Source organism: Panicum virgatum, chromosome 9K, assembly GCF_016808335.1.
Source record: "Panicum virgatum strain AP13 chromosome 9K, P.virgatum_v5, whole genome shotgun sequence".
Taxonomy (NCBI): Eukaryota; Viridiplantae; Streptophyta; class Magnoliopsida; order Poales; family Poaceae; genus Panicum; species Panicum virgatum.
This window is the reverse complement of record NC_053144.1, coordinates 38556354-38581282: the sequence shown is the minus strand read 5'-3', so window position 1 is coordinate 38581282 and position 24929 is coordinate 38556354. Positions and strand designations below refer to the sequence as shown.

The 24929-nt window shown below is 47.1% G+C and overlaps 2 protein-coding genes and 1 pseudogene across 2 annotated transcripts; all 3 read right to left on the bottom strand.

The window, feature by feature from the left end:
- Nucleotides 1-832: 832 nt before the first annotated feature.
- LOC120651330 lies at nt 833-2433 on the bottom strand (annotated as a pseudogene).
- A 9121-nt stretch (nt 2434-11554) lies between these two features.
- On the bottom strand, nt 11555-12668 carry LOC120651328. The gene is made up of 2 exons (XM_039928809.1): nt 12373-12668; nt 11555-12238 (listed from the first exon to the last, which is right to left on the bottom strand). The coding sequence occupies exons 1-2, from the start codon at nt 12572-12574 to the stop codon at nt 11793-11795; spliced, it is 648 nt and encodes a 215-aa protein (XP_039784743.1). The 5' UTR covers nt 12575-12668; the 3' UTR covers nt 11555-11792.
- Nucleotides 12669-14149: 1481 nt separating this feature from the next.
- Nucleotides 14150-15224, bottom strand: LOC120651327 (26.7 kDa heat shock protein, chloroplastic-like). Its single transcript, XM_039928808.1, has 2 exons — nt 14930-15224; nt 14150-14773 (listed from the first exon to the last, which is right to left on the bottom strand). The coding sequence occupies exons 1-2, from the start codon at nt 15144-15146 to the stop codon at nt 14340-14342; spliced, it is 651 nt and encodes a 216-aa protein (XP_039784742.1). The 5' UTR covers nt 15147-15224; the 3' UTR covers nt 14150-14339.
- Nucleotides 15225-24929: the final 9705 nt, after the last annotated feature.

Below are 24929 nucleotides of genomic sequence, written 5' to 3'. Positions count from 1 at the left end.
AATTTATTTTGGCTCATGTTAATTGTGCGCATAACGTTGGTTGATTATCATTTGTTGGAACTAGTGTGACTAGCCCAGTAATCTTGAATGATATATGTATTAGAAATGTACATAAAAATGTAAAACCAATAAGTCTTTTTTAGTCTTTATTTGTTTCATATCGTTTGCTTATATTCTCTATCACAATACTCATGTATAGATTTTGTTATCTGTATATTGTTAGTTGTGATAGACATGATATTGTTTATCTGGAGATACTTTTGACAAATATATGATACTTAAAAATCCAATCAAACTTTTATGAATTTTTCCAGTCATAGCTCTCAGGATTTTAGTTTATTTGGAGACAAAAATGATATGTGCCATTCGTCATGAATAACATTTATTAATTATTATACATTGCTATAACAATATGTTGACAGAAAAATCATTGTCAAAAATTGCATATCGAAGGCATACATAATGTCAAAAACGTCATACATTATTTGTCAGCTGTCAGCTTATATAATATCTGTTTGCATCATTTGCCTGATGCGTGGAATGGATTATCCACCTTTATGAACATTAAACATCAGTTTGAGTTTTGTTGATATTATTAAGCTGGTAGCTAGCTATGGTTGCTTTGAAGGTGAAAGAGTACTTATCACGGAGAAGAAAAATCACACGATTTACCACACAAAGCACCATCTTCTTAGAAATTATTCATGATCATGTCATACTAACTGATCTTTGCTGTTGACCAAATCTATTTGTTTCATGGAAGTTCTGTGCGCTTGAATGTCTGCTAATGTTCATTTTGTGGATATTTACTGAACAAAATGAAAACAAACGATAGACAAATTACCAGTAGTTATATTAATTTATTCAGCTGAAGCAAGGAGAGACATAACAATTCTGTAAAAAAAACTCAAAGGGAAAGTATGTGATTTATTAGTTTATCGACGGCCTGTTGAGAAGACCCACTACTCTCAAGGCTCATCCGCTTCTTTTCCTTCAAAACCTTTGCTCTTCCCCTGATCTCAACTCCCTCATCTTCTCCTAGCAGCCTTTTGATGGTCTTCTCAACCTCCTCTCGCTCTAGCACACCCTCCAACAAAATCCCTATCTTCCATGTATTATGCACGTACCTTCCGGTTGGCAACTGATCTCCAAAGATAGGCCTCGATAGCATAGGCATGCCCTCGTAGATACTCTCCAACGTGGAGTTCCATCCATTGTGAGTCCAGAAGCCCCCCACTGCAGGGTGAGCTAGCACCTCCTGCTGCGGTGCCCACTCGATCACCTTGCCTCTGCCCTCCACCGCCGAGTCGAACCCTTCGGGAACCTCCTGTTTCTCCACCCCGAGCACGAGTCCACGCCGAACAACCCAAAGAAACGGCTTGCCGCTGTTTGCCAAGCCCCATGCCATCTCCAAAAACTCGTCTGGAGTCACATGAACAACACTACCAAAGCTCACATATAGCACGGAACCAAGGGCCTGCGTGTCCAGCCACTCGATGCAACTGCGGTCCTGGTTGAGTAGACTAGTCACGGCGCCATCACCTCTAGAGCTCATGAGTTTGTGAAGCGGACCAACAGCGAAGGGTGGAATACCATTGTGGACAAGTTCGTCCCGGATCATCTCAAGTTCGTGGGGTTCAAGTGCTTCAAATGTGTTGAATATTGCACCAGAGGAGTTTGTTGTGGTCTCGATGGCAAGATTCAGGATCTTCTGCCCAATTTCTTGGTTGGGGAGCTTGCTTGGGTCAAACAGATCCCTCACTTGCAGTGGTGGCAGCTCCTTTATCGGCATGTGCAGGTTGGACTCTGAAACGAAACAAATTGTAATGAAGATGCGTCATAGTTTCTTTAATTTATTCATGGAAATTAAAAGTCGTTCATAAAACATTGCATAGATATTTCTAGAAACAGAGGCAGTACCTGTCGCTGGCAGATAGCCCTTGTCGAGGAGCATGTCGTAGGATCTGACCATACGAAAGCAGGCAGCGCTGCTGGTGTGCAGCACGAGCGTGGGTAGCCCGAGCCCAGCCGCGGCCTTGTGCACGGCGGTGAGGGTGGAGTCGAAGATCAGGCACGCCAGCCGGGGCTCCTCCTCGTCCGCGAGGAGCGACGCGAGCGCGTCCCGGACGTGCCCCCGACGCCTCCATGGCGGCGTTCAGGGCGAGGAGCTGGGCGAGGCCATCGGCGGTCGCGGCCACGGCATCCGGGATGGCGTCCGGCACCGCGACGAAGTTGAAAGCCGGGTGGCGCGTGGGGTCAGGCGCGTTGAACGCCGTGTGGAGGACGGTGACGGCGAGCCCCCGCGCGTGGAGCGCGCCGGCGAGCTGCAGCATCGGGCTGATGTGGCCCTGGAACGGCAGCGGGAACAGCACGACGCGAGCGCCGCGGGCTGGAGCTTCTGGACCGCCCCCTCTGGCCATTCTCGCCGCTGGATGGCGTAGGATGATTCGCTGGACGGCATGCCAGGATATCTAGGTGAGGGACAGAAGCCGGCGACCAGAGGGGGGTGAATGGGAGCCGATCAAAATTTCTTTCGAAATTGATCCGTTGTCCTAAATCCCAAAAATTACCGCAAGCCTTCAACCTAAGTTATGTGAGAATATCTATGGACTAGCTATCTCACAGCAGCACACCCTAGGAAACTTCGCGGAAGCAAAATGAGACAAATCGCAGAACTGTCTGCCTGGACCGGTCCGACCAGTGCAACGGACCGGTCTGACCGGTCGTGGCCTGAACAGGTCTTGACCGGTCTTGCCGTCCGGTCTGACCGGTGCCACCCAGAAAAACCCGTGAACAAGACTTCAAAAAAAGAATCTCGAGAAAACGAAGTCCAAATCCAACGAAACTTGGAGGACACCTCCGCAACTAACCTGCGAACATATCCCCAAGAGATCTTTCCCAAAATATCAATGAAACTTGAGAATTTGAGGGAAGATCAAGAAAGATTGGGGTTTTCTCAAGAACTCAAAAACTTCAATTCGTAGGAACTCGTGATTCCAGAGGGTTTGGCACGAGGCTAGGGGCAAGGGAATCACTACAAAGAGCTCTACGAACCATCGCAATCATGTGCATCAAAAACGAAATGAAAATCCATCGCAAAAGAGCACAAGAGGAACGGGATTGGATTGATTCAAAAGCCCAGAAGGCACAAGGAGGATGGGGCCTCCTTTCCCAATCAAATCCAATACAAAATCTCACAAATCTATAATCAAATCCTACTCTAAAGAGAAGAACGGGGAGAGAGACACAGGGACAGCGGCTTGTGAGGAGAAGAACAATACACGGACGGAATACAAAAGCCGCTCAAAACCTAATACAAGTGAAGGGGTATTTATAACCGCGGAGACCGGTCAGACCGGTTCCATGGACCGATCAGACCGGTTGGTTAGACCGGTCAGACCGGTTGGTCTGCAGCATCCCCCTGTACACGATCTCATCTGACGGCTGAGGTTCTTTCTTCGGAACGAAGTCTTCTCCACGATGCCGCCATCTTGATGAAGATCTGGTCCACGGTTTTGGAAGATCCGTGAAACCCGGGTAAATGGCCGGTTTTGATAAAACCACCAAAACTCCACGCGCGGGAAGATTCCCGCCTCCACGCCGTGGCCCTAGACGTCGTTCCCGCCTTGGCCTTCTGACGGCCCTAGACGACGCCCGACGCCCGTCACCTCCTCGCCCGCAGCGAGGCCCTAGACGCCGTCGACGCCCGTTCCTCCGCCAGTCCAGAGACCGACGCCCGTGCCTCCACGACTTGGCGTCTTCAACCACCATCCGCCTGCTTGGTTCTGTGGCGCAAACCAAGAAACCCGCCTTCCATCGCCGCTTGCGCCCTCGATCCAGGAGTGGACGCCACAGCTGCCGCCCGGCCTGAGCTCCGGTCCCGGCTGCCCTTCACCACCGTCCACCGCACGGTCCATCGGCCACAGCACCTCCACGGCAGCTCTCCGTCGACACTTGACGCCCGTGTACCTGCAATCCAAAGACCAAGCGCACGATCACATCGCACGGTTGACAATTCACTCATCACAGGCAGGATAGAGTACTCAACATTCCTCACTAGGTTCTCCTTCGGAGATTCAAGTGTCGTCTATATGGAGTATAAACAGTGGCAAAAAAGATCTCTATCATTTACGTTGTCAGCTGCTTCGCCATCTTTTTTAATCCTAGGAGCTTGTAGGAAGCTTCGTAATGCCAAGGGGATGAGGGTGTTTTCACACGTCACGGCAGCCGCAAGGTGACAATGATATGATACAACAGGTATAAATCCAGCAGATGATACAACATGTATAAATCCAGCAGCCACAAGGTGACAATGATACGATACAACAGGTATAAATGGGCAAACGGTTCATGGATGTTTGGAAAGGATCGTGGATTATTACATTTTGTTGCGCAGTTAACTGGACCCATCTATTTTTAATTTTTATTGAATTTATTAGTTAGTCTTGTTCCAACCTTATTTCAATTAAGTTATATAAATTCTAAAGCGCACGATAAATGTTTTCTAAAGGTTAATCCCGCATGGAAAATTGACTAGAGATTGACTCAGCTTAAATGAATGACTATTGCGTGTACATACTGAGATTAAGAAAAATGGAAGGCAAGCCATGCGAGGTGGGATGGCTAGGCGATGATATAAGTTGTGTGACACTGGTGAAAATTTTGTCATAATCAACGCCAATTATTTTATTGGAGTATAAAGGCCCTATAATTTATTTCAGCTTGCAGGCCGAGAAAAGTTCACAAGCCAAAACAAACAGGGCCTAAAACGATACATCTTGAGTCTAGGACTCATGGAGAAAAAGTCATCAACCAATCAATGACTTTTAAAAGGATTGATTGATATTGTTTATTTTAGTAATTGGCTTTGTGTCATCAAACATGTCATCACCATCTACTGCATTGAACTAAATTACTTTATTGACATGATACCTAAATAGTATCATTTTTTTTCTAAGGCATCCTTGAAGTTATATAAACCGATATTGGTACTCCATTCCAAATTATAGACATCTAGAAAAGCTAAAACAACTTTGAATTTGGAATGGATGGAGTAACATTTAATACCATTATTTTTTACTTAGATGGATTATTTGTTTACTTCTAAATGTACCTGTTGACGCCAAAATTTTGCAAGGATAATTTTGGTATGAAAAATTAAAGCTGATGGAGAATTCCAGGGAAAGTCGATGGCCCTGTTCGGCCCGAGCTGTCAGAAGGTCTGATCAGAGCTGACGCAAGCAGGGTCAAGGAACGTTCAAAAACATGTGACAGGTAGTGCTGCAAGTTGAGTGCTGCAAGTAGTGTAGGTAGGTCTGATCAGAGCTGACGCAAGCAGGGTCAAGGAGTGCAAGTAGTGCCGCAAGTTAGACGAGATGATGATGTCATCAGAAGATCTCAGAACGATCTCATTTGCATGGTCTTTTGTAAATATAATAGATTCAGTTATTTTCTTTTGGAGCAAGTTTGTTAAGTCATGATAAGTTAGGAGCCTAGTATTAGGCTATAAAGAGTAGGCCTTAGGGTTTGTAAAGGACAATCACCAATCAATACATATTTCTTTTTGGTGTCACGCCAAACCCTAGGAGTAGGAGTGGAGTAGAGCTCGGCAACTTCTTCGGTAAATAGTGTTGCATAGGTTAGGTCCGGCCTCCGGTTTGATGGTAAGTATCATCTTATCAGATTTGCTATGCTTTAATTATAGGTGCATCACTGTAATTTCATTTAGTTTATCTACCAAGTTATTTGATCTCTCTTAAGTTTGACAAGATTATATTGTTTCAATTTCTTATTTAATTCAAATGAGTTCACCTGTTATCGATTTTTTTAATCATGCATAAAACTATCTCGATTAGGTCCTTATGTGTTTTTATTAGATTTCTCAATTTACCCCACGATGGTTATAAATCTATCCACTGCTAGTTAACCCTTTTATCTGCATAAATTAGACAACCACTAGGTTTAGTAATCCTGATTTTATAATGAATTGATCGAATCATATACCTTGCTATAATCAACCTTATCAGCTGATTTGTTTAATTTGATTTTGCTACCACAGACCGTCTTGGTTAGGTCCGATCTTTGAGACGTATGGTTGAGTTAACCTTGTCGTCGATCTACTATAGGTTCAGTTGTCAATTGGCTGTCTTAGCCGATCACAGTTACGAACTAAGAATATATCCTTTTGTAATTAGATTATTCAACAGAAATTTTTGTTTGATTTATCGTCCTGGCCTTTAGCGCAGTCTCGGTGAATTGAATTGAATGACACATGTGAACCGGCTCTATAGCCGATGATCTCATATGCGTATCGAATTGCTTGGTCGGTACCAATCTTTATGGAACTATTTGGAATACGAGCCGATAGGTTTCCTGTTAATTACTAATTAAATATCTTTTCTTTGTCAATTGCAAGTTAAATTAAATTGAACGATGTCGGTGTTTTACCAGCAAGTCTACCTAGGGATACCTTGAGGTAGAGGATTGATCGTAGGGAATCGCTGAGATCGAGAACACGATGCAATCAAGAATACAATGGTACAAGCAACACAAGATTTAATTAGACAGGTTCGAGCCGCAAGATGCGTAATGCCCTATGTCCTGTTGGGTGGTTTGTATTGCCTGAGGGTTGTATGAGATGCGTATTCTAGGTTATGCTTTCTAGGGGTCTCTGTCCGCCCTTATATAACCTGGGGGGACAGGGTTACATGAAACCCTAGATAGGTATGAGCCTAAGAGTCCTTCCTGAGTACTATCTAGGTAGTTTCCTTCTACACCGACTAGTTCTAAATCTATAGGAGTAGTTACATGATGCATGGGTATGGGACATGCCCTATACCATATCTCGTACAGATATGTGCCACATCTGGTATCCTGTGGCTCCATGTCTGACACATGTTGTGAACCTCAAATGCAGGACTTGCACTAGAGATAGGCAGAGCTCCCAGGCCTTAGTGTGTTACGCTCTATAAAATTCATCTCTCCAAATTTTGCAGCTCTGCATTGGCTCTCCATGTCAGCTCCAAGTGCAAGAGCTCCATATCCTGGTCGAAGAAACCATGGCACCCATCTATAAATATGAGGGGGGCTCATTTGAGGACCCACGACCAAGTGTGAGCTTCACATAAACTAGCCAAGAGAGGCCTAAAGCCTTGCTTAGTTAATTAGTGCCTTAGAGCAGGTAGAGAGTGAGGGGCGGTCGGGAGATGTGCCGGGGTGCAGAACTCTTCTCCTAGATTGTCCCTCTACGCTTCTATATTCTTCGAGTTTGATTCCTATTTATAATATTATACTTGGAATAGTATAAGCTAGTAGTGCTTATAGTTGAGTGAGAACAATTTTCTTACTCGCGGGTTCATCGATCCGTATTTATATAGAGTGCTGTAGTTTGCTATGATCGACATACATAGTTAGACTACCGTTGTAACCAATAGTGTAGATGTGGTGTCAAGGCTAGGAATTATCTTTCATTTGCTTTACATCCTATGATTTGTTTGAGGTAGGCCGTATGTGATGACAGCCCTATCAGTCCTTTGTAATCCTCCACGTTCGGATATAGCGTAGAGCTGTTGGCCGGAGTCGCTTTATAGACCAGGTGTAAGCCGGTGCTCGAAGTGAGTATTTTGCTCATGAGATCAACCTTTAACTCATCTATATATAGTGCTATCTTAGAAATCCTCTCCTCCTTCACCAGCTATCTTGGTGTGTCCTTGGAACAATTAGAATAGAAGCTAGTGCACACACGCTCCCTTGGATTTGATAACCCTTGGAATATTCTGATTTATCCCCTATCGCTAAAATACCCAATAGCTACAAAGGTGTTCTGATGAGGACATCATAGGCTCAGATATGACCTTGTTAACCACTTCAAAACTAAAGGTGAAAGCATTCCATGTGAGCTTTATATTTGGTAGATTTTATGGATTGATGCTGCACCTTAAAGTTTGTACATTTTCCTTTTCAGAATTGCTTACATGGATCAATGGAAGGTTTGATTGCATAGTGAAAACATGGAAGGTCAATGAAGTAGATTGGGGACCAAGTGCAAGTGTCTCTAACGTCCTCCACTAGGCTACCAGTCACTTTTGGTGCAAGGAATTAAAGAGTCCAAGTCCAACACGTTCTGGAGTTAGATTCGGACTGCAAAAAAACAACGACTTATGATGGACGCCACAATCGCATACGGACTCGGATTGGGCTGTTCAAGTACTTCGTGGAAAGATTGTCATGTCTACTTTCCAACAGTTCTGACCTAACATCCATATCTGTTCGGATACGGCCACAATCGTCTATTTTATATTGAGATGTTTTCTGCCCACGATGCTGCGTCATCTTATTTTGGCCCAATGGGTCGTGTATCAAGTTGAGTCCATTATGGACGCGTCCTAGGGTTGGAGCACGACCCTAGCACCCCTGTGGTCGTCCTCCCACGTTCTTATACCCTTTAGCCGCTGCCAAGAACACTTGGGTTTTGTTTTCGTCGAGTTAGCCATTGCTATCGCCTTTCAGCACGCGTGTTGGACCAACCGCCCGTCTGATTGTTTACGGAACCCCACCATATAGTGATTCAGATTGAGTTTGTCAATTCTATCTAGCAATCCAGTGCTTGTTCTACTTGTTCTTGCTGGATCTCGATTGCTTGCAGGACAGGTGCCCTAGTGGCGGGTCGATTGCGCTCCACAAGATCGCAGCGGCCATTGGAGGTGGTGTATCAGTTGCTAAGGCACAGTGTTTTAATTGTTGTAGTCGGGCCGTGAACGTCGTCTCCTACCCCCAATCAGCTTATCCAGTTCCTCTCATCGGAAGATTGGGCACAAACCCTAACGGGTTCCCATCATATTCCGTGCGCTTGCGGGTTTATTTGTGATGTAAGAAATGCCAACAAAGGTTGTATGTTCTCGTTGGCTGACTGGGCATGTTTTCATGTGTTAGGAGATGTAGCTATTCCACCCCCTATGTTCTTGGTTATGATTTTGTAGGAGATTTTGATATCTAGGTGAAAGGGCTAGTCATCGGCTGATATGTTGAGTCTAGTAATCATGAGGATATTAATGAGGGTTGGTGTCACTGACCCATTACCAAGCTGGAAGACATTTAAGGCGTCGGATCAAAAGTAACTGGCAGCAATGAGGAGATTCTCGTTTCTGTTTATATTTGCTAGATAAAGATTGGTGTATTAGTCGATGTCCATCTAATACTAGAGTATTGCTGCTGACATACACATATACCAATTCCTCCACCCTGGAACCATGCTGGGCAGAGATCTAAAGCTCCAATTCCAATCGGCTAAGTCCAAAGAAGAATGCTTATAAGGTAGCCGATTGGTTTCTAGATTAATGAACTCGATAGGATCAGGGTTCGATTGGACGCGAGAAAAGTAGAGAAGAACCTTCCTTTTTGGGGATCAAAATTTTCTTCTTCAGGTTCTACATAATACGAAGAAAAATTGGGGACTGACATAACTTTTGGATTTCTGGTAGATGGGTTGACAGACTGTAAGAGAAGCTAGAGCAAGAAGACATGGATTAGGTGCATAAAGTTGAAAAGAGTTCTTACCTCTTGGAACATTACTAGAGGCCACCACCATTGAGGGAGTGCCAACCATCGAGGTACAAGTGCCACCATGAAAATCAAAGAAAGTTTAAGGGGATCCGGATTGGTTAGGGTTCGCTTGTGCAGGATGATGGAGCACATGCGGAAGATGATGCAGTTTGCCGCTGGCACTGAAGAAGGAGGGGTCGAAGTAGTTGACGGCGTGAAGAGCTTAGAGCTTGATACCGGCAAAAACATTCAGTTTTTTTAGCAGTGAAGGCGGAAACAAGATGGAAAGGAAGAGGATGAACACACTTGTGGAGGGTTTTATAAAGAATCAATCCAGCAACTGCCAGGGAATCAAGAAGCCTAACGGCTTAATTTGAAAAGACCAATTGGTGTGATGGAGATTGAGGCACTGTTCGAATTTGGCTTCCGGAAAGAGATAATCATGATGTGCATTAATCTTAGAATAAAATTATTTTATTTCAAAATTGAGAGTCTTGTGTTGACACTAAAATTTTTCAGGTGTAATTTTGGTAAGAAAAATTGAAGTCGATGGAGGATCTCGGGGAAGGCTGATGGCCCATACGGTCCAAGCTGTCAGAAGACCTGGTCAGAGTTGACACAAGCATGGTCAGGGTGTGGTCAAGGATCAGTCAAAGGCGATGCGATGGTTGGTCACAACTTGGGCAAGAGGATGACATCATCAGAAGACCTATGGGCCCTAATTCTTTTGGAAGGTCCTTGTAAATATAGTAAATTTAGTTGTTTTCTTTTGGAATAAGTTGGTTGGGTCATGTTAAGTTAGGAGTCTTAGTTTCATTATATAAATAGTAGACCTCGAGGTTTTGTAAAGAATAATTATCAATCAATACACATGTCTTTCGACGTCATGCCAAAATCCTAGGAGTAGGAGTAGAGTAGTTTCGGCGACTTCTTTGCTGAACAAGGCCGCATCGCTTCGATCTTCGGTTTGCTCGTAAGCATTGTCTTATGAGATTCGCTAAGCTTTAATTACGAGAGTATTGCAGTAATTTGTTTAGTTAAACTACCAATTTGTCTGATCTCTTTTAACTCGAACAAAGCTGCCATTGCTTCAATCCCTTGTTTGTTTTAATTGAGTCCACAAGCTATCGATTTCTTTGAATAACGCAAAAGACTGACTCGGTTAGGTCTGATGCTTTATGTGTATTTATTGGATTTTGCAATATATCCCACAATGATTAAAGATATATGGGTGGTATACCCCTTTTTGTTGCAAAATTTAGATAGCCAATAAGCTCAGTGCACTATACCACAGCCCCTATATATCGTCAGGTGTTGGTCGTTATATGTAGAAAAATACCGACTAACCGTTAGTCGGTATACTTAACTGCAGTGGCCAATACCGACTAACGTGATTCTCGTTTGAAATTGAATTGATCAAGTCCCGTACCTTGTTATGGTTATCTTACCGGCTGGTCCATCTAACTCGATTTTACCATCTCAGACTGCAGTGGGTTAACCTTATCACTCCTGTTGGATCTATTATAGCTTGAGTTGTTAATCAGCTGTTTTGGCCCATCATAGTTACGAACTAAGAATAAATTCTTTTGTAATTAGATTTATCAATATGTTTAGTTTAATTTATCGCCCTGGCTGTTACCGCTGTTATCCGTCTAATAGTGATGGTAAATTGAATTTAATGAGCTGGATGTGTTTCTTTATAAACGGATCGGTTTTCAATTCTAGTTGCGACACGTGAATCGGTGAATCGGCTCTATAGCCGATGATCCTGCTTGTACATTGGAAAACTTGGTTGATGCTCTTCTTATGAGTTCCTCATTTATTACTAATTAATTTTTTTTATCAATTGTAGGTCAAATTGATTGGTACGCCGCGAATCTCGAAAACAAGCAGAACACCTAGACTAAGCATGTCGTGCTCTGCAAGATTCCCCGCTTCGAATTTTGCGGCAATAGATACCATCAGTGTGTTCAGTGCAGCAAGCAGGCATGTTACTTGTGGTGATACAACCAAGTTTCCCCATAAACGAGCTTAATAAAGGAAACGATCCTCGTAATGAAATAGAGAAATGTTCTTCAACGATACACACAAGATACGACAAACAGCGCAAGAGCTCACTTCGGGCCAGTGATCTAAGCTGATTGCTGGCTTGAGTCGATCTCTCTCCGTCATTCCATCCATAGGGAACTAAAAATGAGACTTATTTCAACACAAAAGGAAAGGAAACAGGACCGACGGAGACAGCACAACCCTCAGCCAGCCAGTCCCCTGCCTTTTATTTGCCCAGGGTCTGGTCCGGCCAGTTTCGTGTCCTCCGAGCCTTTCTTGGTGTTCGTGCCCTGCTTTGGCCGGTGCGCAGGCTTCCCCAGCTCGACGCGTTCACCCCCGCGTTGAAGGTTCTTTGGGACGGTGACCTCCAGCATGCCGGCCTTGAGGTCGGCGGTGACCCTGGTGCCGTCGTACTCCTTGGTCATGAGCAGCCGGATGTGGAACGCGCCCACGCTGTGCGCGTCCACGGGCGCCGCGGGCTGCTGGGCCGTGGCCTTCCGCTTGATCTCCAGGACGTCGTCGCCGGTGGTTACCTCGATGTCGCTCGCCGACAGCCCGGGCACCTGGAGCCACAGCGTGACGCGGTCCTCCTCCTCCTTGATGTCCCACCGCTCCTTCCCGTCCGGCGGCGGCACGGGGCACAGCAGAACTAAGCATGGTACGGTCTTGCGTGTAAGTACGGGTGCATTACTTGATGTTGTTGCATGATAATTTACAGGTAACAAATGTTTGCTAGTGACCCTGGTGCACACCCAGTGAGCGAGCGAAATGGAATGTACTCACCGGTGGGCGGGATGCTGAACGCCGGCGGCCGTTCTTTCTCCGGGAGCGCGCAGGTCACGGTAAGTGCTCGCCGGCACTTAACGCCGGCACAAGGTCGGAATGCTGCCACTGCGGGCTTCCAAGAACCACGGGCTATGGCAGCTTGAGACGAAGCCGGCAGAACCGGCGACCGGCTCGTGTAAGATCCCATAATCGTCGACATCTATGCCGCCAGTGAGGAATGGAGAGGGAGAGAGATCTTAGTGCATGCTAATTCTGGTCTTGTTGGAGACAGTTTTTTTAGTGCTCCTATGTGGTATCAATGAAGCGTATAAATAGACTGCTGATAGGGGGAGCATGCAGTGAGTGAGAGACGCGCATGATGTGGTTTCGGCACCTTTGCTTGGTCGGATTGGGAGGGAATAAAGCCGCGCGGGAGGCCGCCCGCTTTAAATTTTGTACGAAAAGCTTGGATGCTTCAGAGATCAGGTGGATGGATACCTATCTTGCAGGGAGGTGGGACAAATGACTCTAGTATTTTCTTCGCTTCTTTTGCTTTGTCCCGTTTGCTTGAGAGTAGGGAGATCCCTGATTCGTTCCAACAATCGTGCTTCTGGTTATGTTGCCTTTCAATTTCTACTTATTTTGTTTTGTTTTGTTTTTTTGATGAAACGGGAGGGGATTAAGTTCCCCTACTGATTATTTGGTTTTGTTGTGTATACTCGAAACTTATATATTTGAGTGATAATATGGCACAATACATCATTTCACCAAATCATGTTTGGCTCTTGCACCACAAAATTGTAAATGAGAACCACTAGAAAGAGGAAGACAATAAATAAATATGAACCGAGGAAACCGCATGCAGTGTTCATCTTACTGATTGAGAAGGCCGGCTTTTCATGATCACTGGATATTTTCGTCGTCTCATTAAGAGTTTGATCCTTTTTATGAAAAGCTTGAGTCCTAATTAGTATGGAAGCACTATATACATTTATCAGTGTACACTGCAGGGACGACATTTTCAAGTTAGTCATATGAGGTCCATTATTTGGCTGTAGCCCCTTTTAATCCTATTATTATGACACCAGCCAAAAAAATAAATGTATTCATGTATTCTCCACTTGCCTTTGAGATATAAATCAAGGGGCCCTAAGATGAGGGGATAAATCTTAGAAGAAAAATCTCATTCAGTACAACATAATAATCAATCACCAAGGCCCAAGGCCAGCCAACTGAATGCAAGCACCTTGGAGAGATGCTGGCAGACGCAGGATTGGAGCCTCACTTTTTTTTTAAATAAACTGGAGAGCTGCCTGTTATGTTAAAGAGACCCTAAACCCTAACATGAGCTCACGGTATGAAAAGAAAACTGTATCAGACCCAGTTATGTTTACAGACCTCATTTAGGCCTATTAATTAACCGTCACTTCTGTTAGGCTAAAAAAAGCCATCACTTCTTTTTCCCAATATGGATAGGAGGTGACATGGAGACTTCCGATGATGAACAAATCCAAAATCAATTGTTTAGTATATGAGTCAGTATTATAAAACTATGCATGTAGAACTTCATTTTTGCCATGCATGCTGAAAGAATTTCTGCCATCAGTAAATAAATCTGAACATATCGCATCAGGAGTTCAAGACCACAGTTCATCAACTTCGGTTGGGCGTAGAATAATCAAATAGCACCTAATGTACGTTCCTGATCATGACAGTAGTACATATTCATGCACAAGTTAATCTTTTTCTAAATCATGTTTAGCATACTGGTTTGCGTCTTGACCGCAGAGTGTAATTGCGTAAACAACAACGAACGCTCATTTTATTGATTTGAGTATTTGGGAACAGAAAGCCAACACGAAGGTATGCTTGACGGACGCGATCGAGTACATGAGCCGACCGCGCTGTACATATACAGTACGTATCAATTCATGAGCCTGTTGGAAAGATCAAAAGCGCTCCGTCATGCGTATGACAGTGCGTTTCTACTTGACGTCGATGTCGACGCTGATCTTCCTGCGCGCCTGGTCCTTGATCTTGGCGATGCTGACCCTCAGGACGCCGGACTTGAGCTCGGCCTCCACTCCCTCCTTGTTGTACCCCGCCGGGAGGAGCAGCCGCGCGTAGATCACCTCGCCGTCCTGTGCCGCCTCCTTGCCTGCTTCGCCGGCGGCTGCCGTGCTCCTTCTATTATTGCCCTGGGGACGATAATCGGTGCCGCCGCCGCCAGTGTTCCGTTGGCCCACGTCCCCGGCGGCGACATGGATCTTCTTCTTCTTGATGACGAGCACGTCCTCGTCGATCTCCACGGCGAGGTCCTCCCTGGACTGCCCAGGCACCTCGAACCACAGGTTCACCTTGCCGGGCTCCTCCTCCACATGCCACCGTTCCTCACGCGGTGACACCGGATGCACCAGAACTTTATAAAAATCAACACAACACAGCATCAGAATGGAGTGTGGTTGATAAGCGGGCCGACACGAACAATTTTTTGGTGCGCGTATGGATAATAGATAAGTATTATTTCGAAATTGCGATCTAATTCTTACTTTAAATGGATGTGTTTGCAGCTTACCAAATGCAGGGATATTAAATGGATGCAAATCCGTCTTTGGGTTGTGCTCCCCTTTTGGGCTGATTGCACGACACACAGAAAGGGGCCGGGACCTCCATTGGGAAGAATGGGAAGCCACCGCTGCTGGTTTCCCGGACTGAAACTGCCTGCCAGAGGAAATTGCCGGCCGCACTGCCGTCACACTCCTCAGAAGGGTGCAGGAAGTGATCGTCGACATTGCAGTTCTGTGATTGGAGTGTAATTCTAGCTCTCCACTGAGATCGGGGGACTACTGTAAGAATGTAGTGTGGTGAGGTGAAGATTGTGAGGGGCTTTATAGAGAGAGAGAGAGAGAGAGAGAGAGAGAGAGAGAGAGAGAGAGAGAATCTGACAAGGTTACCTTTGCTTGGTCCATGAATCAGAGGAATAAAGTTGTTTCTGCCTTGCTTTCTCATGAAGGGATTTGCCATTGGTGCAAATTATGCCAATCTTGTAGTTGCAAGCTAAGGCAGAGATCGAAAAGAACAAGATAACCAGGTGATGCATGCAATTCTTTTTGCTTGCTATACATGTGGTCTAGACTGAAGGTGACCACAAAATCTGATTGCTGTACGCGAGCTTGGTCCAGCACGAAAAAACAGATTCCAAATTGGTTGATTCCTTACTTCCTTGGGACATTGCAGCAAATTTTTTTTGCCAAGTTTGTACAAATGTACACCATTTAATAGAAAATAAGAAAGAACATAGATCAACCATAGAGCTTGGAACTTTGTGCTGGTGCTGGTTTCCCAGCAGAACAAATTTATTTCTAGTTTTTCCTAGTACCAACAAATTGAAACTTCAAAATATGTTTTAATAACAATAGAAAGGAATTGGTGCTTATAGCCTAAGAGTGGGAAAGGGTGAATTAGAAAATCTAAAAATCTTAGCCTATGGCTTACACTACTTTGCACAAAACATGAACTAGATCAATCTATGTAAATGTGCAACTATGGTTCAACTATTGTTTAACTCATCCCAAACGAGTTTTGCAATGCGATCTAGAGCCAATCATAGGAAGAGCAATTATAACAAAATAATGGCACACAAACTGCAAGTGAATTGAAATGCCAAAATGTAAAGGAGTAGGTTTACAGAGATGCAAACTCGGCATAACTTTTTTGTCTCATGGTATCACTCGGTAGGCAAATGCCACCACTAGTCCATAATGGAGCTCCACCAAGGATGCGCTCCCGGTCACCAAGTCGATATCTTCCGATTAAGGTCTTGCCTAAGGCTCTCTCCAAGCTAGATGAGAAGCTTGTCACAAAGATAATTAAGGCTCACTACTCCCTTCCATCACTCACATAAACGTCCTCTTCACTATGGAGCTTCTCTACCAAGGAATGGGTCTCCTCGTCCCCCATACACAGTAATCGCCACCTCTCCACACCAAGCCGGAGGGTCGATGGCTTGCCAGCATGCCACAAAGAGTCCAAGGGTAGATGCACCAAGCTTATAGGGTTGGTTCACTCCCAAAAATCAAAGACAAGATAGCAACACCTTGCTCACACTTTTTATAGGCTTGGGAGCAGGGTTACATGAAACCCTAGACCAGTATGAGCCTAGGAGTCTCTCCCGAGTACTCATCCAGTGGTTTGCTTCTGTACCGACTAGTTATAAATCTACACGACTAGTTACATTACGTATGGGTATAGGACATGCCCCATCCCATATCCGGTACTGATCCACGCCATGTCAGGTATCCCATTGCCCCGGGTCTGACACCTCATAAACACACATGCGGCAAATGAGGAGCCAACTTGTAAGTAGTGATATGCTAAAAGTTTGAGTAGCAAAGGCACCCGAAGACACGGAGATGATCATAGGAGGGAGGAGTATGATAGAGGCTGGTGTATGTGACTTGATCATTGATGGATGACGAAGGGTGATGGCTTAGCAACTATGTGGCTACAGAAAGGGCCTCGACCCAGTATGGTGGCAGCATAGATGCATGGATGAGAAAGTGTGCGCACGGAGTTGTTGAGTGTATGAAGGACATGCTCGGCCTTACCATTTTGGTGTGAGTTGGCCTCGGAGGTGGGCACAATTTTTAAGCGCCTCGCAAAATAGATTAACCGAGGCGATCATTTTAATTTCAAACCGCCTCGCAAAATATATTAGCCGAGGTAGTTGTCTTATTTACCGAGGCAAAGTTAACCGCCTCTGTTAATCATTTACGGAGGAGGACATGTATAAGACGTCCGCCTAAAAAAATCAGGCCCAGCATAGAGCCCACTCAGGCCCGATTAATATCTCTAAGTATATATAGAAACCTCTTTAGGGTTTCACCCCTTTCTCTCAATCTCTCTCCCTCCCTCCCTCCCTCTCTCCAGGGCGGTGGCAGCTAGGGCATGGCCCTCCTCCCTTCTCCTCATCCTCTCTCCCTCCGACTCCCACCTTCCTCACCTCTGCGATGCGGGATGCGGCGGCGTGCGGGGCACGGCGGTGGCCCGGAGCGGGGGTGCCGGCCCCTCACGCCCCCAACACCGGCCCCCGAGGACGCCAACCGGGCCTCCTCCCTCTGCCAGCCGCGCCCCTCCCTCCGGTAGGCGCGCGCGGCACGGCGGTGGGGCTTGGCCGAGGCCGAGGCCAAGGTGGGGGCGGGTGGCTCCGTGGCGGCCGGTGGCAGCGGGCATGGCTGCACGGCGGCCTGTGGCACGAGCAGAGCAGAAGCTGTGGCCAAGGCAGTGGATCCGCGATGGCGGGCATGGCAAACCCATCAACGACGAGGACGGCAGCGGCTCCATGGCGAGGGCGGCATGGGCAAGCTCGCCAGCGGGTTGGCTCGATCTAGCCTCGGGGCTCGCGGATCCGGCCTCAGGGAGGCGGATCCTGACGAAATGGAGGAGCGGCCGTGGCGGTAGCCTCCCCGTGGATGGGCTCGGTAGGCCTGTCCACGGGCTTTCTGTTTTTTGTTCTTTCTATTTGATTAATGTCTCGGTTAAGCGTTTTTGCCCACCTCAGTTAATGATTTTTGTAGTAGTGGTAGGGGCAGGAGAGTCGAAACAAGATCCCATGAGCCGCCATGTGGTTTATGGTGGACTTGGTGACGAACTCAGTGCCTGAAAGGATTTAACAAGAAGGCCAAACTGTGTGCAAGCATAAGCAATAAAATCAACCATATGATCTTGCGCATCAGACTTTCGATGGAGAGGAAACGTCTAGCAAACATGAGAAAAATCATCCAGCAGAACCAGATAATAAGAGTAGCCTGATATGCTAGGAACTGGAGCTGTGCAACCATCATGATGAATAATCTCAAAAGGAGAAACAATATGTGAAGTAGAAGTAGGAAATGTGAGACAAGCATGTTTGCCAAGCTGACAAGTATGGCAAATCGGGCGGTCTATTTTATTACAAGCTATGGAGTGAATGTTTCTAAGGCTGGCCATGACGGCTGGACCTGGGTGACCAAGATGCTAGTGCCACCAAGAAGACGAGTGAGAAGGGTCTAGGCGGTGCTACGAGTGGCAGCGAATATGGTGTAGAGGTCGTCATCACTGTAGCAGCAAACAATTACACGCTTCGTCCTGAGGTCCTTCACAAAGAAACCAAAGGCATCAAATTCCACTACAAGGAATGCATGGCTTTTTGACGTTCTATAACGTCATAATATATCGAATTTAAGTCATAAATTGAGATTTATGACATCCAATTGATGAAAATCCAAATGTCAAAAAGCCACCGTCACAAATTCATCTTGTGACGTCTGTATATGTAATGTCACAAATCTATGACATTAGATTTGAGTGTCATATAATTGTATGACGCTAGTGTAAGGATCGATGGACCAAGAGGGGGGGGGTGAATTGGGCCTTTTTCAATTTCTAAAACAAAGTAAGGCAACCTTAACCTATGCAAAGCTAGTGGGGCACCAATTCACCAACCGGATAACTAAGCTACCTACACAAGCTAAGAGAGATAAAAACAAAGTAAAGCCTAGCAAGGTAGAGCTAAGTTATGATCTCTAAGTCAAGCACATGAGTAAATTGCATGAAGGAAAATGCTTGAATAAAAGGAATGGACAAGAGACAACCGGATTTTTTCCCGTGGTATCGATGTGTTGGCACACACCCCTAATCCACGTTGTGACACTCTCAAAGAGTCTTGTCACCTCCCAAGTCACCGAGACGAGGGCGCTCACTAAGAGTCTCCGTTCACCATCCCGGCGTGGTGGAGATCAAGCCACGTACAATCTTCTTCTCCGGGCTCCCACAATCCTTGGCAAGCTCCGCGAGAAAACACCTCGATCACCAAGATCGCCTAGGTGATGCCAATCACCAAGAGTAACAAGCTAAGGCCTTCACTTGAGCAAGAACCGATCACCAAGAACGGATGCACACTAGCTTCTCTCTACTCAAGTCCTTAATCTTGCTTCTTGATTGATTGAAAGCACAAGTATGTGAATGATGAAGCTCAAGGTGGCTCTTGACTATGGTATGAGTGTTTGGATGTTGCCTGGTGTCAAGAGTGGGCGAAATGACCCATTGGAGGGGTATATATAGGCAGCTCACACAAATAGAGCCGTTGGAGAAAAGCTGCCAGAAAACTGCGTAGCGCCGGTTAATCCGACGTACCCCCCATTGTCATCGTCGGTTTAACCGGTGAATGTAAACTGCCTCTTCTGAAAACTAGCCGTTACAACTAGGGCAGATTAACCGACGTAGCATCGGTTTAACCGGTGAGTGTAGTTGTCCACTGAACCACTGAAAAATCAAGTCTCTGGACAACTGCACCGACGTTAACTCAAACCTATCGTCGGTTTAACCGGTGAGTACAACTTTTGAATTCCTCTGAAAAAACCATCTCACTGGTCAATTGCACCGACGTCTTGATTCAAACAGCGTCGGTTAATCCGGTGAATAGAACTTGAATTTCCCTGGAAAAACCAACTCTGGACCAATGCACCGACGTTAAATTCAAACACGTCGGTTTAACCGGTGTATTGAATTTGTCCAGACTCTGCTGACTTCGTTTAACCGACGTATGGAAAATTGAGAGCGTCGGTTAAACCGGTGTATAGACTTTTTCTGATTTTGTCTTTTCTGATTTGAGTCTTGAGTGAAATCCAAATATTCTTGAGATATAGTTTGAGAACCACTTATTTGAACTTCTAGAAACCTGAGTGACCATAGTGTGCATCCATTTTCAAATGACCATGTCCATGCTCAAGTTACTAAGCCTTAACCCCTCTTAATAGTGCGATCACTACAAAACTATAAAACCTATACTAACCTAAGTGTCCTTCTTAACCTTGTGACACTTAGGACTAGAAAGATCCTTAGCCTTGACATATATATATAAGTTGAAAACCGAGATCGCCTTTTAGAATAACCGAAATTGAGGGGCCTCTTTTGACATATGACCAAATGAGCGATAATGATCTTTTAAGCTGCACAAACTCATTAGTCACAATAATGGTTGTCATTAATCACCGAAACATACCTTGAGGGCCTAGATGCTTACAATCTCCCCCTTTTTGGTGATTGATGACAACACAAACATAAATAACGAGAGAGCGAGAAAGATAAAGCAGGATAAACACAAGCAAACTCGAAAGCAGGACCAAAGAGCTCAACGGCTCAAACGAAATCCATAGATATGTCTCAAAGAACGGCAAACTCAAGCGACAAATGTACATATCCATGAATTAACACCAAATGTGATACAAAGAATCAAAGTCCTGATAACTACGAGCTCAATCAAAGTCCTGATAACTACGAGCTCTCTCTAGCTCTACCCTCCCCCTAACTCTGGTGCTCCCCCTAACACCTCTCCCCCTTTGGCATCAAAGCACCAAAAGGCGAGCTACGGGTCGTGCTGTCGTGGTACGGCGACGAAGCGGTCCGGGTCGTCGTCGTCGGACGGAGAACTCTCACCCTCGGTGACAGACGGAAGCTGCTGGTCTGGGTCTGAGCTCACTGGGGGAGTAACTGTCGTGGAGGCTCTCGTGCTGGCACTGCCTGGTAGAGGATCCGTAGAAGTCGTAACCAGGTCAGCAGAAGAAGTATCAATATCTGAAGAAGTGACTGCTGAAGCTGCCGGCTGCGTCGACTGTGGAAGCAGGGACTCCTCTACTGCTCCTCCCCCTGAAGGTGCTGCCTGAAGTGAGGAAGGGAGGGCGACCGACTGAACCGCTGACGGTGAGTCCTGAAAGAGTGTGGTCGCTGGCAGTGGAGAGAACAGTGGACGACCAGCAGACCCAAGTAATGCGGACATCGAGAACGTGGTCTCCGGTGTCGCTGAGGTAGCTGGAGCTGCAGTAGGGGCTGGAGCTGGTGTAACGGCAAGCTGAGGTGCTCCAACACCCTGAAGGCCTGGCTGTCCTGGCTGCTGCGGGGCGAGTCCGGTGTGAGAGTAAAGCTGTGAGATCATCCCGAACATCGCCATCATGCCCTGCTGCATCTGCTGGAACTGAGCGTCTGTCCTCTGTGAAACTCTGTCAATGAGGCCGACAAAACGCTCCTCGGTCGCAGCCCGCTCTCGGGCGGCCTCTCTCTGTATAGCAGCAATCTGGGCCTCATGGGCTCTCCTGGCCTCCTCCTGAGCAAGCCTGTCCTCTCTCTGCTGGGTCACGAGCTGCTGTAGTAGTGAAGTGAGCTCGGACGGCTGAGTCACCTGAGACTCAGAGACTGTAGCAGCTGCTGAAGTCGGAGGTGCTGGCTGTCCTGAACCTCCTGCCTCGTGATCGTGACTGGCTGGGGCAGCTGAAGGAAAATACTCAACGTCGTCGGAGGAGTCAGACTCAAGCTCAGACCAGTGAATCTCATCATCTCCCCCGGGAAGCTGTGCCTCTGCTGCTAGGAGTGCCTCATCCTCCTCTGCCACTCGTGCCTGTACCTCCGGTGACAGTTGAGCCATCGCTGCTCTATCTGCGTGTCTGCCCCTCCTCCTGTCCTGTGGAGCTGTGGGTCGGTAGACAGGGAACCTGGGAGCCTCGTCGTGACGGTAAGGAGCACTGATGGGTGACTCTGCTGGCACTATCATAGAGCATATGTAACTGATCCAGTGCGCATAGGGAAACTGTCGCACCACACCCATCCCGTCTGTGATCACATCCTCTATCTCAGCCAGAATAAAGTCAACTATGTCAAAGGGCTCGTGAGTGAGGATGTGTAGAAGCAGGAGCTGCTGCAGTCCCGTAAACCCCTCTGGGTAGCCACTCCTCGGTAACACAGTCCTCCGGAGTGCCATGTGAACAGCGTAAGCCTCTGGGGTCAGCAAGCTCGGCACTCTGGCGTAAGAGGCTGGGAACGGCTGGCGGAAGCACTGAGTGATCGCCTCGTGAGAAGGAGCAATCCCGCCAACCATCGCCCTGCGGGGCGGATCTGAGTCCCTGTAAACCCTCTCGTGCAGCGAGACGTCGACCAGGTCAACTCCAAGAATACCAGCAATGGTCGCCCTCGACAAACCAAAGTCCTGCCCTCCAAACATGAAGTGTACGGCTCTGCGCTCGGGGGCTATCCAAGCTGTAGCGTAGAACACTCTGACCCAGTCCTCGATATAACGGTTCTGCTCCATCTCTAGCAGTCTAGGCAGACCTCTGAAGTGAGCAAAGTGTGCTCTCACATCTGCTCCCCCTGCGGCTGTCCTCAGTGAGACCCAGTCAAGAACCCTGTGCTGAAAGATCCGGTGGCCCCGCCTCTGGTAGGTCTCGTAGAAACTGGCCTGTAGCAAAGTCCAGAACCTCCTGTCGACTCTGCTGTCTCGGGTCACTGGGAACCAGACCTCCTCGTCAACACTCCACCTGAGCCTCTTGACCTTGGCCGCATTGGCTCGGGTCAAGTTCTGGAGCAGTACACCTGGCTCCAGACGCACAACAGTGTCCATACGGAACACTGCGCGCTCGGCCTCTAGGGCCTCGGCTCTACGAGCTGCTGCTGCTGCAGCTGTGGACCTGCGAGGCTCCTGTGGCTGGTGACCTCCTCGCGTCCTCGGTCCAGTGCGACGCTCGGTCGCTGGTGAAGTCTCTGCTGCTGGGGATGTCTGCCGAGTGCGGCCAGACCGTCGTAGAGTCGGTGACTCCTGTGTGCTCTGCCCCTGAGACTGCTCGGACTGCTCTGCCCCTGAATCTGAATCTGCAGCTGTATCTGACTGATCTGACTCTGCTGCTGCTGCTGTCGCGGCTCTGGTGGCCCTGGCACCTCTGACTCTACCCATGCCCCTGCCTCTGCCTCTGCCTCTGGGGTCCTCCCTGATCTGGAACGGACGAGCGCGGCCTGATGCCTGCTCCTCGGCGGCCTTGGCCACCATCTCGGCCTTCTCGGCCTCCTTCTCTGCACGAGTCCGCTTGCGAGCGGGCTTCTCGACCACGACCTCCTTTCCCTTTCTCTTCTCGCGACCCATCTCGAACAAGCAATTTTTCGAGCACCTGGTGAGCGCTGATCGGGTGCTGCTGCGGCGTGGAACTGCGGCTGCGGCGTGGTGCGGCGGCGGTGGCGGCTACGCGCGTAGGCGGCGGCGCAGGGTGTTTGCGCGGGCGGCGCAGGCGCGCACGGGCGGCGCTGGGCGAGCGCGAGGGCGCGGCGGCGGCGACTCGACGTGCAGGCGAGCGGCGGCGCGAGGTTGAGGGCAAGCGGCGGCGCGGAGGGAAGGCGGCGGCGCGAGGGGAACGAGTCGGGCGGCGGCGGCGTGAAGGAGTCGGGCGAAACAGAGGCCGGTCAGCGCGGGCAAGAGACATATATGACAGGTGGGCCCGCGATTTTTCTTAACGCCGGTCGATCCGACGCCTAGGGTTTGAGCGCCGGTTGATTGCGTCGGTGTAGTTCACCCGAGACTCTAACAGATCTGTTTTTGAACGCCGGTTGAACCGATGCTGTCAAAAGTGACCTCGTCGGTTGATTGATCAAAACACCGGTTGATTGCTAGGTCTGATTTGCATTTATGATTACCGGTTGATCCGATGATGTGACTTTTGTATACGCCGGTTGAACGCCTGAAACTTGACTGAGCTGAGACAAACTTTAGTAACGCCGGTTAAACCGATGATGATGCTCCATTGAACGTCGGTTTAACCGGTGAAGCCAAAAACCCCACACTCAGCTCACTCTTCTATGCTAAGTCCAATAAACTTATAAAATTCAAATAAACTCAAGTTAATGGACTTGCATAGGCGACTTTACCCCTCAAAATAAATAGGATAGCACACTTGCTTAAATAAATTTCTTTTCAAACACAAGGAAAAGCCGCAAGAGAGACAAAATGCCAAATAAAATGTATGAGCCGTGTCATAGGAATATTGAAGATAGAAAGCTTCAAACTCATCATGACATTGCTCACTAGGCAATAACGCACCTAACAATTTGCTCTTTTCACTTTTCATGAATTAAGATCTTGTATATGAAAACAAGTCTCATTTTCATCAAGTGATCTCCTTTGTGACCCTTACGCATGCAATGATGATGCAAACTACAACCACATGCGAAAGTAAAGTAAACATGAAGTGCACATTTATATGACAAGAAATGCATAACAAGAATTTAAGATCTACTTGTCAAGTTTGAACCCACGGGAAGCTTCTTCATGATGAGCCTTTCTACAAGCCTAGAGGAAAACAAGTGGACCACCACCTCTAGCTAAACCCTTGCTCATCACTATCTTACCATGGTTAGACAAGTGTCCTATATGTATGCATTTTTCTATATGACATGGCAACTTACATGACGTTTGCCGCATCTAACACATTAAGCTCATTCCTTAGCCTAACAAAGGTACTCTCGTCTAAAGGTTTTGTGAATATATCCGCCAATTGCTCCTCGGATCTCACACCTTGAAGGGAAATGTCCCCCTTGGCTTCGTGATCACGCAAGAAGTGATGGCGAATATCAATGTGCTTTGTGCGAGAGTGTTGAACCGGATTCTTGGCAATTTTTACGGCACTTTCATTGTCACAAAGGAGTGGGATCCTATCTAGTTTCACACCAAAGTCCAAAAGGGTTTGCTTCATATATAGGATTTGGGCACAACATGCACCGGCCGC

Excerpts from the sequence above, each read along its gene's own strand:
- LOC120651328 (XM_039928809.1), bottom strand. The coding sequence starts at position 12,574 with ATGTCGACGATTATGGGATCTTACACGAGCCGGTCGCCGGTTCTGCCG. Across the intron at positions 12,239-12,372 it reads GTTCAGCATCCCGCCCACCG|TTCTGCTGTGCCCCGTGCCG; the intron begins GTGAGTACATTC and ends TACCATGCTTAG.
- LOC120651327 (XM_039928808.1), bottom strand. The coding sequence starts at position 15,146 with ATGTCGACGATCACTTCCTGCACCCTTCTGAGGAGTGTGACGGCAGTG. Across the intron at positions 14,774-14,929 it reads ATTTAATATCCCTGCATTTG|TTCTGGTGCATCCGGTGTCA; the intron begins GTAAGCTGCAAA and ends ATTTTTATAAAG.